This window comes from Electrona antarctica (assembly GCF_951216825.1).
Source record: "Electrona antarctica genome assembly, chromosome: 1".
NCBI lineage: Eukaryota > Metazoa > Chordata > Actinopteri > Myctophiformes > Myctophidae > Electrona > Electrona antarctica.
Genome location: NC_136806.1, coordinates 61,740,961 through 61,756,445, shown reverse-complemented (window position 1 = coordinate 61,756,445; position 15,485 = coordinate 61,740,961). Strand labels below are relative to the sequence as shown.

The window sequence follows — 15,485 nt, the reverse complement described above, 5'->3', positions numbered from 1 at the left end:
GTCCTGCAGGTCGTTTTTACTGAGGTCCAATTCTCTCAAATGGGAAGGATCAGAGCTGAGAGCTGAAGACACAACTTCAACGTCTGTCTTTCTGAGTTTACAGCCAACAAGTCTGTAAATGCAGATTAAAAAAGATATTATAAAAACAAATGACACATAAACAATTATTTGAACTGAGGACCCAATACCCTGACAAGCAAGAATTGTAGGCATTTCATTTAGTTTGACTCGGCTGCACAGATACATGTTGTGTTTGCGTCTTCTGTAATATTCGCCAATTTACCAAATTGGTTTTAAAAAAAAAAAAAAAGTCATTAAATTGTACCTTTATAAATGTGCAGATACTAGTCTGTATACACTTAAACTGTATGTTGGTGTGTTTACTGTTGAGTGAGAAACCACACTAGTTGCACATTAAGCTAATCATCTGGGGACCCCCTTGGGGGTCCAGACCCTCAGTTTGGGAACCACAGGCCTAGACTAATATAATGATATTTGATTGGTACAGTAGGTAGATGCAGGATATTGATTATGTGTTGATCTGTTGCGTACCTCGGTAAAGCTTGATAACTGTGGCGTAGCTACAACGGGTCGCACATAGACGATCTACAAGCTCACAAGCGTTGCGTCCTCGACGCGTTGTGAGCTTGTACATCAGCTGTTTATGGTGTGTAATCCAGTTGTATGACCAAGTAGCTCAGAAGCCTATACATTTGCCTTAAAGGGTTATTACCCTTTCAAACATATTTGGGTAATTTTAACATCTACTCAGGCCCATAAGCTTGGGTTACCATGATATCAAGCTTATTAATATTCTCACCACAGCAATCATATTATATTCACATAATACAGTGCATAATAAACAGAAGTGATTAAAATGAATGTGGTAAATGTATCTTACTTTAGAACTTCCAGTCTACAGTGTGGGCTCTTCAGTGAAGCACAGAGTCCTGAGTCCTGCATGTCGTTTTCACTGAGGTCCAATTCTCTCAAATGGGAAGGATTAGAGCTGAGAGCTGAAGACACAACTTCAACGTCTGTCTTACTGAGCTGACAGCCAACAAGTCTGTAAATGCAGATTAAATAAGAGATCAAAACAAATGATACCTCATTCACTGTCATGGAATTTAACTAAAACATCTCCTATCTAGTTATCCAGACATACGTATAGACACCACTTGACAGCGAGGAAGATAGACATTTTGATATCAAAGATTTCAACCAGCAGTTGAAGGAGTGAAATGAAGACTGAACAACAACATTGCATATTTACTGCCTAAACTGTGTAAAAGCTTTACAAACAAGCTGCTGGAGACCAGCATTCAGTCTCTATTTCTGTTCCCTGTCTCCTCAAGCTGGGCCACAGCTGTAGGCTTTACTGTTAGTTTGAATTTACCCCAATATTATAATATTGCATAACGTACAATATTATACCATTTCATAACCTACAATATTATAACATTTCATAACCTACAATATTATAACATTTCATAACCTACAATAATAACATTTCATAACCTACAATATTATTACATTTCATAACCTAAATAATGTTATGTGTTGTTTTTGGCAGCACATTTTGATTTTAGTTTTAGTCATAGTCTCTTGAATAGCTTTCATTTAATTTTAGTCACCTGGAATGTTTTAGTGTTTTGTCTAGTTTTAGTCGGCTAAATGTCATAAGATTTGTATGTATGTATCACACACATGGTCCCTGGAGGATGGACCCTACAGATCATATCACACACATGGTCTCTGAAGGATGGACCCTACAGATCATATCACACACATGGTCCCTGGAGGATGGACCCTACAGATCATATCACACACATGGTCTCTGAAGGATGGACCCTACAGATCATATCACACACATGGTCCCTGGAGGATGGACCCTACAGATCATATCACACACATGGTCTCTGAAGGATGGACCCTACAGATCATATCACACACATGGTCCCTGGAGGATGGACCCTACAGATCATATCACACACATGGTCCCTGGAGGATGGACCCTACAGATCATATCACACACATGGTCCCTGGAGGATGGACCCTACAGATCATATCACACACATGGTCCCTGGAGGATGGACCCTACAGATCATATCACACACATGGTCTCTGAAGGATGGACCCTACAGATCATATCACACACATGGTCCCTGGAGGATGGACCCTACAGATCATATCACACACATGGTCCCTGGAGGATGGACCCTACAGATCATATCACACACATGGTCCCTGGAGGATGGACCCTATAGATGAAGTGACTCCATGGCCTTTCCCTCTAGGTCAAGTTTGTACCACTTTCAAAAGCTTTGGCTGTTGTTTATATTACATCGCATCGAGGGACTCGCTTTGATAATAAACCAGACCTACAAGCTGTCATGTGTTGCGATGCAAAGTATTGTATGCTTATAGATATTTTGTTATTGACGAGTGACACCTTTCAACTTGTTCTACTGAGTGCTTTCACCACAGTGAAGCGGGTTTAACGTTGGGTATTTTGGCTGTATTTTATGGTGTTAAAAGGGGTGTGGAACAACGCAGAACAATGCAGACAATACACACAATACCCACAATACCACACAATACCACTAATCACTATTTGAAATGCAGACAACTTTTATGCCAACCTTCATTTACAACTATAGTGTTAACTGTAATGGCAGATTGACTCTAGGATGTTTCTATTCACTTGACTACTAACCGAGCCTTTCTGCAGTTCCTCACAGCTGGGATCAGCCTCCTTCGCCCCTCCTCTGATGTGTTGTATTTGTCCAGGTCCAACTCTTCCAGAACCTCCTCTGACATCTGCAGCATGACGGCCAGAGCTGAACACTGGGTCTCAGACAGTTTCTCTGTTCTGTTCTCTGACTTCAGGAACTGTTGGATCTCCTGATGTAGTGAGTGGTCGTTCATCTCCATCAGACAGTGGAAGATGTTGATACATCTGTCAGGAGAGACATCATCACGAGTTAACATCTCCTTCAGGTTCTGGATGGCTTTCTGGATCTCCTCTGGACTGTTCTTTGTCTGACCAAGCAGACCTCCTAACAGACTTTTCTTTGTCTGACCCAGCAGGCCTCCTAACAGACTTTGGTTGGACTCCAGTGAGAGGCCATGAAGGAACCGAACAAGTAGGTCCAGGTGGCCATTTTTACTCTTCAGGGATTTTTCCATAGCAGCTTTCAGGAAGTCGGAGAGGGAGCTCTTACCGCTGTATTTATCATCTTCCAGGAATGTCTTCAGTACCTTCATGTTCTTCTTGTTCTTCTTTGTGAAACAGTGGAACAGGTAGACTGCAGCCAGAAACTCCTGGATGCTCAGATGAACAAAGCTGTAGACGGTTTTCTGGAACAGCACACTCTCTCTTTTGAAGATCTGCGTGCACACGCCTGAGTACAGCGATGCGTCTTTCACATCAAGACCACACTCTTCCAGGTCTTCTTGGTAGAACATGAGGCTACTTTTCTTCAGGTGTTGAAATGCCAGCTTGCCCAGATTCAGAAGAACTTCCCAGTCAGTCTCTGTGAGCTGCTGTTGTGTCCCCTTTTCTTTTTCTTTCTTGTTCACATCATGAGTCTCATCATACTTCTGCTTCTTCCTGTTTGTCAGAACCAACAGGAATTGGCAGCACATCTCAGTCAGGGTCTTGGGCAGCTGTCCTATCGTGGTGTGTGTCCTCAACATGTCCAGCAGAACGGTAGCAATGATCCAACAGAAGAGTGGGATGTAACACATGATGTGGAGGCTCCTCGATGTCTTCAAGTGTGAGAGGACTCTGTCGGCCAGCTTCTCTTCACTGAATCTCTTCCTGAAGTACTTCTCCTTCTGGGGGTCTGTGAACCCTCGCACTTCTGTCACCATGTCAACACATGCAGGAGGGATCTGATGGGCTGCTGCTGGTCTGGTGGTTATCCAGAGGAGGGCTGAGGGGAGCAGATTCCTCTTGATGAGGTTTGTCAACAGATAATCCACCGATGATGTCACTGTGACATCAGAGATGATTTCATTTTTGTCGAAGTGCAATGGAAACCTGCTTTCATCGAGGCCATCAAAGATGAAGCAAACTTTCCAGGCAGCGAGCTGCTCTGCTGTGACCTTCTTTAATGTTGGGTGGAAATCATGGATCAGTTTGAGAAGGCTGTACTGCTTATCTCTGACCAAGTTCAGCTCCCGGAATGAAAAGAGAACCAGGAGATCTATATCTTGATTCTCCAAACCTCTTGCCCAGTCCAGAGCAAACTTGCGCGCAGAGAATGTTTTTCCAATGCCAGCGATGCCTTCGGTCAGAACACTTGTGCTGGGTGTCTCTCTGCCAGGGAGGAGGATCTTAAAGATTTTACAGCAGTTGATTGGTTCGTCATGGAAGGTCTTCATGTTGGAAACTGTCTCAAGCTGTATCACCTCATGTTGGCAATTAACCCCTTCACTCTCTCCCGCTGAGATGTAGAGCTCTGAGTAGGTGCTGGTGACGGAGGTTCCAGACTCTTCCGTCATGTCGTCTTTCACTTCATCAAGACTGTCCAAACTGACCTTATAATCGTTCAAATCATCCTGCAGACTGACATCTGAAATGAGAAGAAAATGTTTTAAACATTGAGGTTAATTTATAGCTTTACATGTTTACAGCACACATTACTAATTAATTACCCCCAGAAAATATGCTTTTTGATAAGCAACATTGCCAAAGGTAAGGTAAGATCAGCTGTTTTTGTCCAGGATTGATAATTGTTTAGCTTCATTATTTGCACTTAGATATAATTGATACACACCGATAATTTGAACATTTAGTCTGACTATGAATTTTCAATGAGTGCACATTCTTACTTTGTCCAGGTGTGGTTTGACTGGGTGTCTTCAGTCCAGGTGTGGTTTGACTGGGTGTCTTCAGTCCAGGTGTCTGATCAGCCTCAGTCACAACGCACCCCTCTCTGTGGACACGAATACATATAATAGTTATTCTAATATGTACATACACTGTGTGTGTGTGTGTGTGTGTGTGTGTGTGTGTGTGTGTGTGTGTGTGTGTGTGTGTGTGTGTGTGTGTGTGTGTGTGTGTGTGTGTGTGTGAGACCATATAGCTCCTTGTAAAACAATGTGATAAGAATGAAGGATAAGATATCAGCAGTTTACTGTAAACCATGTGACCACAGCAGAGGAAGATGGCAATTTGCTGCTTTCTGCTCTCTAGTTCTAGGCGATGCTTTCTGTACCCGTGATCTGTATCCTGAAGCACTTGTTGTAGAGTTTTCCAAGTTTGTGCATCCACTATTGTTTGTGTTCAAGAATTTCTTGTTAAATGTGAATGCAAATAAAGATGTTAAGATGTGTGTGTGTGAGTGTGTGTGTGTGTGTGTGTGTGTGTGTGTGTGTGTGTGTGTGTGTGTGTGTGTGTGTGTGTGTGTGTGTGTGTGTGTGTGTGTGTGTGTGTGTGTGCGTGCTCATATTTATGTATTCATGTCTGATATAAGTATATGTTCACATTGCATTGTGTTGGTACTTGGTATACAATAATAATAATATGTTGTTGTGTTGTGTATATTGTACATATCAGATTTTGTATTGACCTGTACTTTCTTTGAAATGTCCATTCTACAAACTGATAATAAAATTTTCAATCAATAATGGTTAGAGAAGTGCCCTTGTTGCCGAAAGGTTGCCGGTTCGATTCCCTGGACGGGCAGGAAAAATATGGGTTGTGAATAGGCATGTAACGCTACACTCAACTCACGATACGATACGTATCACGATATGAGGTTCACGATACCATTTTTTTTTAATGATTTATCTTCCCCCCAAGCTTTTTTCACAATTTTTATTTAACTACATTGCAAAAGTAGCATTACTTTTCATGTAAAATTACTTAATTTCTGTGCAACAACTGTAAACATGCTTTCATGTTTAAACCTAGCTCGAGTTAACATTTCTTCTTTTCTTTGATGGCATCTTAGGATAGATTTAGACCTATTTGACAGTGCAGAAACATAATTGCCTTCCTTGATGTATTATTGAGCATCAATAACGACCATCACCTGTGTCACAGACACATACAGCTCCCTTATGCAGGCCTCTACTACTGAAAGTGACTGCATGGAGTCTGTCTCATTTCTCTCCAAAATATGATGGAATATGATTACAGCTCACATTTCATATCACACACTAGCCCCCCTAAGAAAGATCGATATTAATTTTTAATAAATCGATACATATCGTTGGGATATAATATATCAATATATAATATATCGTTACATGCCTAGTCGTGAAGTGATTGTCATCACTCACCCATCACCGCTGAAGTGCCCTTGAGCAAGGCACTGAACCCCCAACTGCTCCAGTGGAGCTGCTTAGTGGTTAACAGTATAAGACTGTGGTTGTACTGGTCAGTACAACAGTATAAGACTGTGGTTGTACTGGTCAGTACAACAGTATAAGGTGACATTCACACCAGAAAGCTTTGCTGCGATTAAAACGAATCCTGCTGCCCATTGTCAGAAAGTGCACTTTGTTTGGCAGGTGTGAAGGCTCATTCGAATCCTAATGCGTATCAAAGAACCGCATTCTACTCCGAGCAAAAACGGGGGTTTCGCTTCGCTTCCAATCGCACTTGATTACATTCGGTGCAGGTGTGAATGCAATCCACAGTAAATAAAGGAAATTAAGCAAACAATGTGGCGGGTGAGGAGCTGAACACAGTTGGAGACGGAGAAGGCATATTTTACGCAAAGATGTCCCGTTACCGTGGATAGACGTGGTCGAATGAGGAGACTGAAGCCCTGATCGAAATGAGGATGAGTACATTAATCAATTGCTTAAGGAAACACATAAAAACACTGCAGTGTAGCCTACAGAATATTCTGTCTGTCTGTCTGTCTGTCTGTGCGTGCCGTAAACATGGAGTGCTGTCACTGTGTGTGTGGGGACTGGGTAGTAGGGACTTTCATCTCGATAAACTTGTAAACATTTTGCGCTGCTGTCTGTTATATCAGTGCGCTCAGCGCTGTGCCTCCATGCCCAAAAGAACAGTGCGTGGCTGCGTGCGTAGAGAGAGAGAGAGAGGGGGGGGGGGGGGGTGATAATTTTATCACCATGGATTTCACTGTGTAGGCTAGTTTATGAATGGAACACATTGATAAAGGTCCCCCCTGCTGCGTTTCCAATTGCTGTGTGAAGCATTGACAGTGTGAAGGAAAACCGCAGCAAATTAAATATGCAAGAATCCCAATTTCTCCGAAGTATTAGGTGAGAATGTGACCTAAGAATGTGGTTGTACTGGTCAGCTCCCAGGTTTTAATGTGTGTGTCTCTATGTGCAGGGCGTTGCTGAAAATGAGCACTTGTGCTCAGATACTATCCTGGGTAAATAAAGGATAAAGAAAACAGTTTATTACATAGACAGGACATCATGCACACAAGCAGTCAGTCTGTATAGTGCAGCTTCACCTCTGAACTCCACATTGTCTGGAGTCTGACTTCCTGTCTGAAAATACCTTTATGGTTCAGATAAATGTGGTTCTATCTGATTGGTTTAGGAGGATTCACATACTTGTGTGGAGGTCCAGGTTCATTACTGAAGTAAGGACCCCATTCTTTAGACCAGTCACTCTTCATAGACACACAGCTGGGTGTTGGAGACTCTGCTCTGTGGTGAACACTTCTGGAATCATAGAAATGTTGTTACAATTATCACATTCATTTAAAAAAGACTGTGTTCAAAACTATGTATTATGTCTCAATATCCAGGTATAGTAGAGTACAATCATTAGGTGTCCCCTCACAACATACACAATGGAAACATAACAATAATAGATAGATAGATTTAACAGTGTGTTACATAGACAGTGTGTTACAATCCACAGTAAATAAAGGAAATTAGCAAACAATGTGGCGGGTGAGGAGCTGAACACAGTTGGAGACGGAGAAGGCATATTTTACGCAAAGATGTCCCGTTACCGTGGATAGACGTGGTCGAATGAGGAGACTGAAGCCCTGATCGAAATGAGGATGAGTACATGAATCAATTGCTTAAGGAAACACATAAAAACACTGCAGTGTAGCCTACAGAATATTCTGTCTGTCTGTCTGTCTGTGCGTGCCGTAAACATGGAGTGCTGTCACTGTGTGTGTGGGGACTGGGTAGTAGGGACTTTCATCTCGATAAACTTGTAAACATTTTGCGCTGCTGTCTGTTATATCAGTGCGCTCAGCGCTGTGCCTCCATGCCCAAAAGAACAGTGCGTGGCTGCGTGCGTAGAGAGAGAGAGAGGGGGGGGGTGATAATTTTATCACCATGGATTTCACTGTGTAGGCTAGTTTATGAATGGAACACATTGATAAAGGTCCCCCCTGCTGCGTTTCCAATTGCTGCGGATGACAGTGTGAAGGAAAACCGCAGCAAATTAAATATGCAAGAATCCCAATTTCTCCGAAGTATTAGGTGAGAATGTGACCTAAGACTGTGGTTGTACTGGTCAGCTCCCAGGTTTTAATGTGTGTGTCTCTATGTGCAGGGCGTTGCTGAAAATGAGCACTTGTGCTCAGATACTATCCTGGGTAAATAAAGGATAAAGAAAACAGTTTATTACATAGACAGGACATCATGCACACAAGCAGTCAGTCTGTATAGTGCAGCTTCACCTCTGAACTCCACATTGTCTGGAGTCTGACTTCCTGTCTGAAAAGACCTTTATGGTTCAGATAAATGTGGTTCTATGTGATTGGTTTAACACCAGTTCAGATAAATGTGGTTCTATCGTACCTGATTGGTTTAACACCAGTTCAGATAAATGTGGTTCTATCGTACCTGATTGGTTTAACCCATTCTGGGCGGGAATCCATTTTGGTGTTTAAAGCATTATGTTATACTTTAGCTATTGAAAAATAGCGGTGGCGCGCTACGAGCTCGTAGGTCTGCTATTTTAGAAAAATCGTGAAATGTGTCTCAAATTTGGAATATATATTCTTTCAGAGCGAACGTTTTTAACTCAAATCTTTGCTTCTAGGGGTTCCCTGGAACAACATATTTTCAGATGGGGGTCGGAGGCCAAATACATATGATTCTCGGGGTCCTTGACATTAAATAGTTTGAGAACGACTGACATAGAAACAGGGTTTTTCACAAAACTGAAAACTGATTTAGAAGACATTTTGTAGAATCGTCCTCAGGTCTAAATGGTTTAACACCAGTTCAGATACATGTGGTTCTATCTGATTGGTTTAACACCAGTTCAGATCAATGTGGTTCTATCTGATTGGTTTAACACCAGTTCAGATCAATGTGGTTCTATCTGATTGGTTTAACACCAGTTCAATTCTATCTTCTGTATTGTCAACAAGATGGAGACATGAGAGTGACAGGCAGGAGAGGCCATTACAGTCACCTCAACAAGATGGAGACATGAGAGTGACAGGCAGGAGAGGCCATTACAGTCACCTCAACAAGATGGAGACATGAGAGTGACAGGCAGGAGAGGCCATTACAGTCACCTCAACAAGATGACATAATAACAGGCAGGATATGCCATTATGAAATGATCACTTGTGCTTTAGTAATTTGCATGTACCTTATTGTGTTGTCATATCATAGTGTTGTGTATATTGTACATCATCATCATAGAAAATGTTTGTGTGAATGAAAAGGTCAATTAGTTAAGATACTTTTTTAGTTTATTTATTTGTAGTGTCCTCTCATGACATTGCATGACAAGAAAATGTAATAAAATGTGCAATAACATAATAGAAAATATTGTACAGGAGGATTCACATACTTGTGTGGAGGTCCAGGTTCATTACTGAAGTAAGGACCCCATTCTTTAGACCAGTCACTCTTCATAGACACACAGCTGGGTGTTGGAGACTCTGCTCTGTGGTGAACACTTCTGGAATCATAGAAATGTTGTTACAATTATCACATTCATTTAAAAAAGACTGTGTTCAAAACTATGTATTATGTCTCAATATCCAGGTATAGTAGAGTACAATCATTAGGTGTCCCCTCACAACATACACAATGGAAACATAACAATAATAGATAGATAGATTTAACAGTGTGTTACATAGACAGGACATCATGCACACAAGCAGTCAGTCTGTATAGTGCAGCTTCACCTCTGAACTCCACATTGTGATTTGTACAACTTAATTCACAAACTGCACACATCATAGTAATTTGTAATCTATAGTTAAAGATGGAGTGCCGTGATTTTTGTACTTTTACAGTATTGTATGTGTCTATAGCGTTAACATTACTCTAATAGACCCCCAGGTGTGGTTATAATATTCAAATATGTCTAACAGTTTATTACATAGACAGGACATCATGCACACAAGCAGTCAGTCTGTATAGTGCAGCTTCACCTCTGAACTCCACATTGTCTGGAGTCTGACTTCCTGTCTGAAAAGACCTTTATGGTTCAGATAAATGTGGTTCTATCTGAATGGTTTAACACCAGTTCAGATAAATGTGGTTCTATCCGATTGGTTTAACACCAGTTCAGATAAATGTGGTTCTATCTGATTGGTTTAACACCAGTTCAGATAAATGTGGTTCTATCGTACCTGATTGGTTTAACACCAGTTCAGATAAATGTGGTTCTATCGTACCTGATTGGTTTAACACCAGTTCAGATAAATGTGGTTCTATCGTACCTGATTGGTTTAACCCATTCTGGGCGGGAATCCCTTTTGGTGTTTAAAGCATTATGTTATACTTTAGCTATTGAAAAATAGCGGTGGCGCGCTACGAGCTCGTAGGTCTGCTATTTTAGAAAAATCGTGAAAATGTGTCTCAAATTTGGAATATATATTCTTTCAGAGCGAACGTTTTTAACTCAAATCTTTGCTTCTAGGGGTTCCCTGGAACAACATATTTTCAGATGGGGGTCGGAGGCCAAATACATATGATTCTCGGGGTCCTTGACATTAAATAGTTTGAGAACGACTGACATAGAAACAGGGTTTTTCAGAAAACTGAAAACTGATTTAGAAGACATTTTGTAGAATCGTCCTCAGGTCTAAATGGTTTAACACCAGTTCAGATAAATGTGGTTCTATCTGATTGGTTTAACACCAGTTCAGATAAATGTGGTTCTATCTGATTGGTTTAACACCAGTTCAGATCAATGTGGTTCTATCTGATTGGTTTAACACCAGTTCAGATAAATGTGGTTCTATCTGATTGGTTTAACACCAGTTCAGATAAATGTGGTTCTATCTGATTGGTTTAACACCAGTTCAGATAAATGTGGTTCTATCTGATTGGTTTAACACCAGTTCAGATAAATGTGGTTCTATCTGATTGGTTTAACACCAGTTCAGATAAATGTGGTTCTATCTGATTGGTTTAACACCAGTTCAATTCTATCTTCTGTATTGTCAACAAGATGGAGACATGAGAGTGACAGGCAGGAGAGGCCATTACAGTCACCTCAACAAGATGGAGACATGAGAGTGACAGGCAGGAGAGGCCATTACAGTCACCTCAACAAGATGCAGACATGAGAGTGACAGGCAGGAGAGGCCATTACAGTCACCTCAACAAGATGGAGACATGAGAGTGACAGGCAGGAGAGGCCAATACAGTCACCTCAACAAGATGGAGACATGAGAGTGACAGGCAGGAGAGGCCATTACAGTCACCTCAACAAGATGGAGACATGAGAGTGACAGGCAGGAGAGGCCATTACAGTCACCTCAACAAGATGGAGACATGAGAGTGACAGGCAGGAGAGGCCATTACAGTCACCTCAACAAGATGGAGACATGAGAGTGACAGGCAGGAGAGGCCATTACAGTCACCTCAACAAGATGCAGACATGAGAGTGACAGGCAGGAGAGGCCATTACAGTCACCTCAACAAGATGCAGACATGAGAGTGACAGGCAGGAGAGGCCATTACAGTCACCTCAACAAGATGCAGACATGAGAGTGACAGGCAGGAGAGGCCATTACAGTCACCTCAACAAGATGCAGACATGAGAGTGACAGGCAGGAGAGGCCATTACAGTCACCTCAACAAGATGCAGACATGAGAGTGACAGGCAGGAGAGGCCATTACAGTCACCTCAACAAGATGCAGACATGAGAGTGACAGGCAGGAGAGGCCATTACAGTCACCTCAACAAGATGCAGACATGAGAGTGACAGGCAGGAGAGGCCATTACAGTCACCTCAACAAGATGACATAATAACAGGCAGGATACGCCATTATGAAATTATCACTTGTGCTTTAGTAATTTGCATGTACCTTATTGTGTTGTCAATTGTCATATCATAGTGTTGTGTATATTGTACATCATCATCATAGAAAATGTTTGTGTGAATGAAAAGGTCAATTAGTTAAAGATACTTTTTTATTTTATTTATTTTTAGTGTCCTCTCATGACATTGCATGACAAGAAAATGTAATAAAATGTGCAATAACGTAATAGAAATATATTGTACAGGAGGATTCACATACTTGTGTGGAGGTCCAGGTTCATTACTGAAGTTAGGAACCCGTCCTTTAGACCAGTCACTCTTCATAGACACACAGCTGGGTGTTGGAGACTCTGCTCTGTGGTGAACACTTCTGGAATCATAGAAATATTGTTACAAGTATCACATTAATTCAAACAATCAATCCAAAGACAACATGGAAACAGATCAACTAGTAATTAAATAATAGATAGGTCAGCGGTGGCCTAATGGTTAGAGGAGCGCCCTTGTTGCCGAAAGGTTGCCGGTTCGATTCCCTGGACGGGCAGGGAAAATATGGGTTGTGAAGTGATTGTCATTCTGGGCAGAAATCCCATTTGGTGTTTAAAGCATTATGTTATACTTTAGCTATTGAAAAATAGCGGTGGCGCGCTACGAGCTCGTAGGTCTGCTATTTTAGAAAAATCGTGAAAATGTGGCTCAAATTTGGAATAGATATTCTTTCAGAGCGAACGTTTTTAACTCAAATCTTTGCTTCTAGGGGTTCCCTGGAACAACATATTTTCAGATGGGGGTCGGAGGCCAAATACATATGATTCTCGGGGTCCTTGACATGAAATAGTTTGAGAACGACTGACATAGAAACAGGGTTTTTCAGAAAACTGAAAACTGATTTAGAAGACATTTTGTAGAATCGTCCTCAGGTCTAAATGGTTTAACACCAGTTCAGATAAATGTGGTTCTATCTGATTGGTTTAACACCAGTTCAGATCAATGTGGTTCTATCTGATTGGTTTAACACCAGTTCAATTCTATCTTCTGTATTGTCAACAAGATGGAGACATGAGAGTGACAGGCAGGAGAGGCCATTACAGTCACCTCAACAAGATGGAGACATGAGAGTGACAGGCAGGAGAGGCCATTACAGTCACCTCAACAAGATGGAGACATGAGAGTGACAGGCAGGAGAGGCCATTACAGTCACCTCAACAAGATGGAGACATGAGAGTGACAGGCAGGAGAGGCCATTACAGTCACCTCAACAAGATGGAGACATGAGAGTGACAGGCAGGAGAGGCCATTACAGTCACCTCAACAAGATGGAGACATGAGAGTGACAGGCAGGAGAGGCCATTACAGTCACCTCAACTAGATGGAGACATGAGAGTGACAGGCAGGAGAGGCCATTACAGTCACCTCAACAAGATGGAGACATGAGAGTGACAGGCAGGAGAGGCCATTACAGTCACCTCAACAAGATGCAGACATGAGAGTGACAGGCAGGAGAGGCCATTACAGTCAACTCAACAAGATGACATAATAACAGGCAGGATACGCCATTATGAAATTATCACTTGTGCTTTAGTAATTTGCATGTACCTTATTGTGTTGTCATATCATAGTGTTGTGTATATTGTACATCATCATCATAGAAAATGTTTGTGTGAATGAAAAGGTCAATTAGTTAAAGATACTGTGTCCTCTCATGACATTGCATGACAAGAAAATGTAATAAAATGTGCAATAACATAATAGAAATATATTGTACAGGAGGATTCACATACTTGTGTGGAGGTCCAGGTTCATTACTGAAGTCAGGACTCAATCCTTTAGACCAGTCACTCTTCATAGACACACAGCTGGGTGTTGGAGACTCTGCTCTGTGGTGAACACTTCTGGAATCATAGAAATATTGTTACAAGTATCACATTAATTCAATCAATCAATCCAAAGACAACATGGAAACAGAACAACTAGTAATTAAATAATAGATAGGTCAGCGGTGGCCTAATGGTTAGAGGAGCGCCCTTGTTGCCGAAAGGTTGCCGGTTCGATTCCCTGGACGGGCAGGAAAAATATGGATTGTGAAGTGATTGTCATCACTCACCCATCACCGCTGAAGTGCCCTTGAGCAAGGCACTGAACCCCCAACTGCTCCAGTGGAGCAGCTTAGTGGCCAACAGTATAAGACTGTGATTGTTCTGGTCAGTACAACAGTATGAGACTGTGGTTGTACTGGTCAGTACAACAGTATACGACTGTGGTTGTACTGGTCAGTACAACAGTATAAGACTGTGGTTATACTGGTCAGTACAACAGTATAAGACTGTGGTTGTACTGGTCAGTACAAGAGTATAAGACTGTGGTTGTACAACAGTATAAGACTGTGGTTGTACTGGTCAGTACAACAGTATACGACTGTGGTTGTACTGGTCAGCTCCCAGGTTTTAATGTGTGTGTCTCTATGTGCAGGGCGTTGCGGAAAATGAGCACTTGTGCTCAGATACTATCCTGGGTAAATAAAGGATAAAGAAAACAGTTTATTACATAGACAGGACATCATGCACACAAGCAGTCAGTCTGTATAGTGCAGCTTCACCTCTGAACTCCACATTGTCGAGTCTGACTTCCTGTCTGAAAATACCTTTATGGTTCAGATAAATGTGGTTCTATCTGATTGGTTTAACACCAGTTCAGATAAATGTGGTTCTATCTGATTGGTTTAACACCAGTTCAGATAAATGTGGTTCTATCTGATTGGTTTAACACCAGTTCAGATAAATGTGGTTCTATCTGATTGGTTTAACACCAGTTCAGATCAATGTGGTTCTATCTGATTGGTTTAACACCAGTTCAGATCAATGTGGTTCTATCTGATTGGTTTAACACCAGTTCAATTCTATCTTCTGTATTGTCAACAAGATGGAGACATGAGAGTGACAGGCAGGAGAGGCCATTACAGTCACCTCAACAAGATGGAGACATGAGAGTGACAGGCAGGAGAGGCCATTACAGTCACCTCAACAAGATGCAGACATGAGAGTGACAGGCAGGAGAGGCCATTACAGTCACCTCAACAAGATGGAGACATGAGAGTGACAGGCAGGAGAGGCCATTACAGTCACCTCAACAAGATGACATAATAACAGGCAGGATACGCCATTATGAAATTATCACTTGTGCTTTAGTAATTTGCATGTACCTTATTGTGTTGTCATATCATAGTGTTGTGTATATTGTACATCATCATCATAGAAAATGTTTGTGTGAATGAAAAGGTCA

General features: G+C 41.6%; 1 protein-coding gene across 1 annotated transcript in view; it reads right to left on the bottom strand.

The window, feature by feature from the left end:
• LOC306920759 (NACHT, LRR and PYD domains-containing protein 3-like) overlaps positions 1-15,485 on the bottom strand; it is a gene marked incomplete at its 5' end in the record, with an annotated part of 58,405 nt that overhangs the window by 30,499 nt on the left and 12,421 nt on the right. Inside the window, 3 exons of the mRNA XM_079497620.1 lie at positions 902-1,066; positions 2,717-4,580; positions 4,840-4,921. Of these exons, the coding sequence (XP_079353746.1) occupies positions 902-1,066; positions 2,717-4,580; positions 4,840-4,921 (2,111 nt within the window). The remainder of the gene's footprint in view (positions 1-901; positions 1,067-2,716; positions 4,581-4,839; positions 4,922-15,485) is intronic.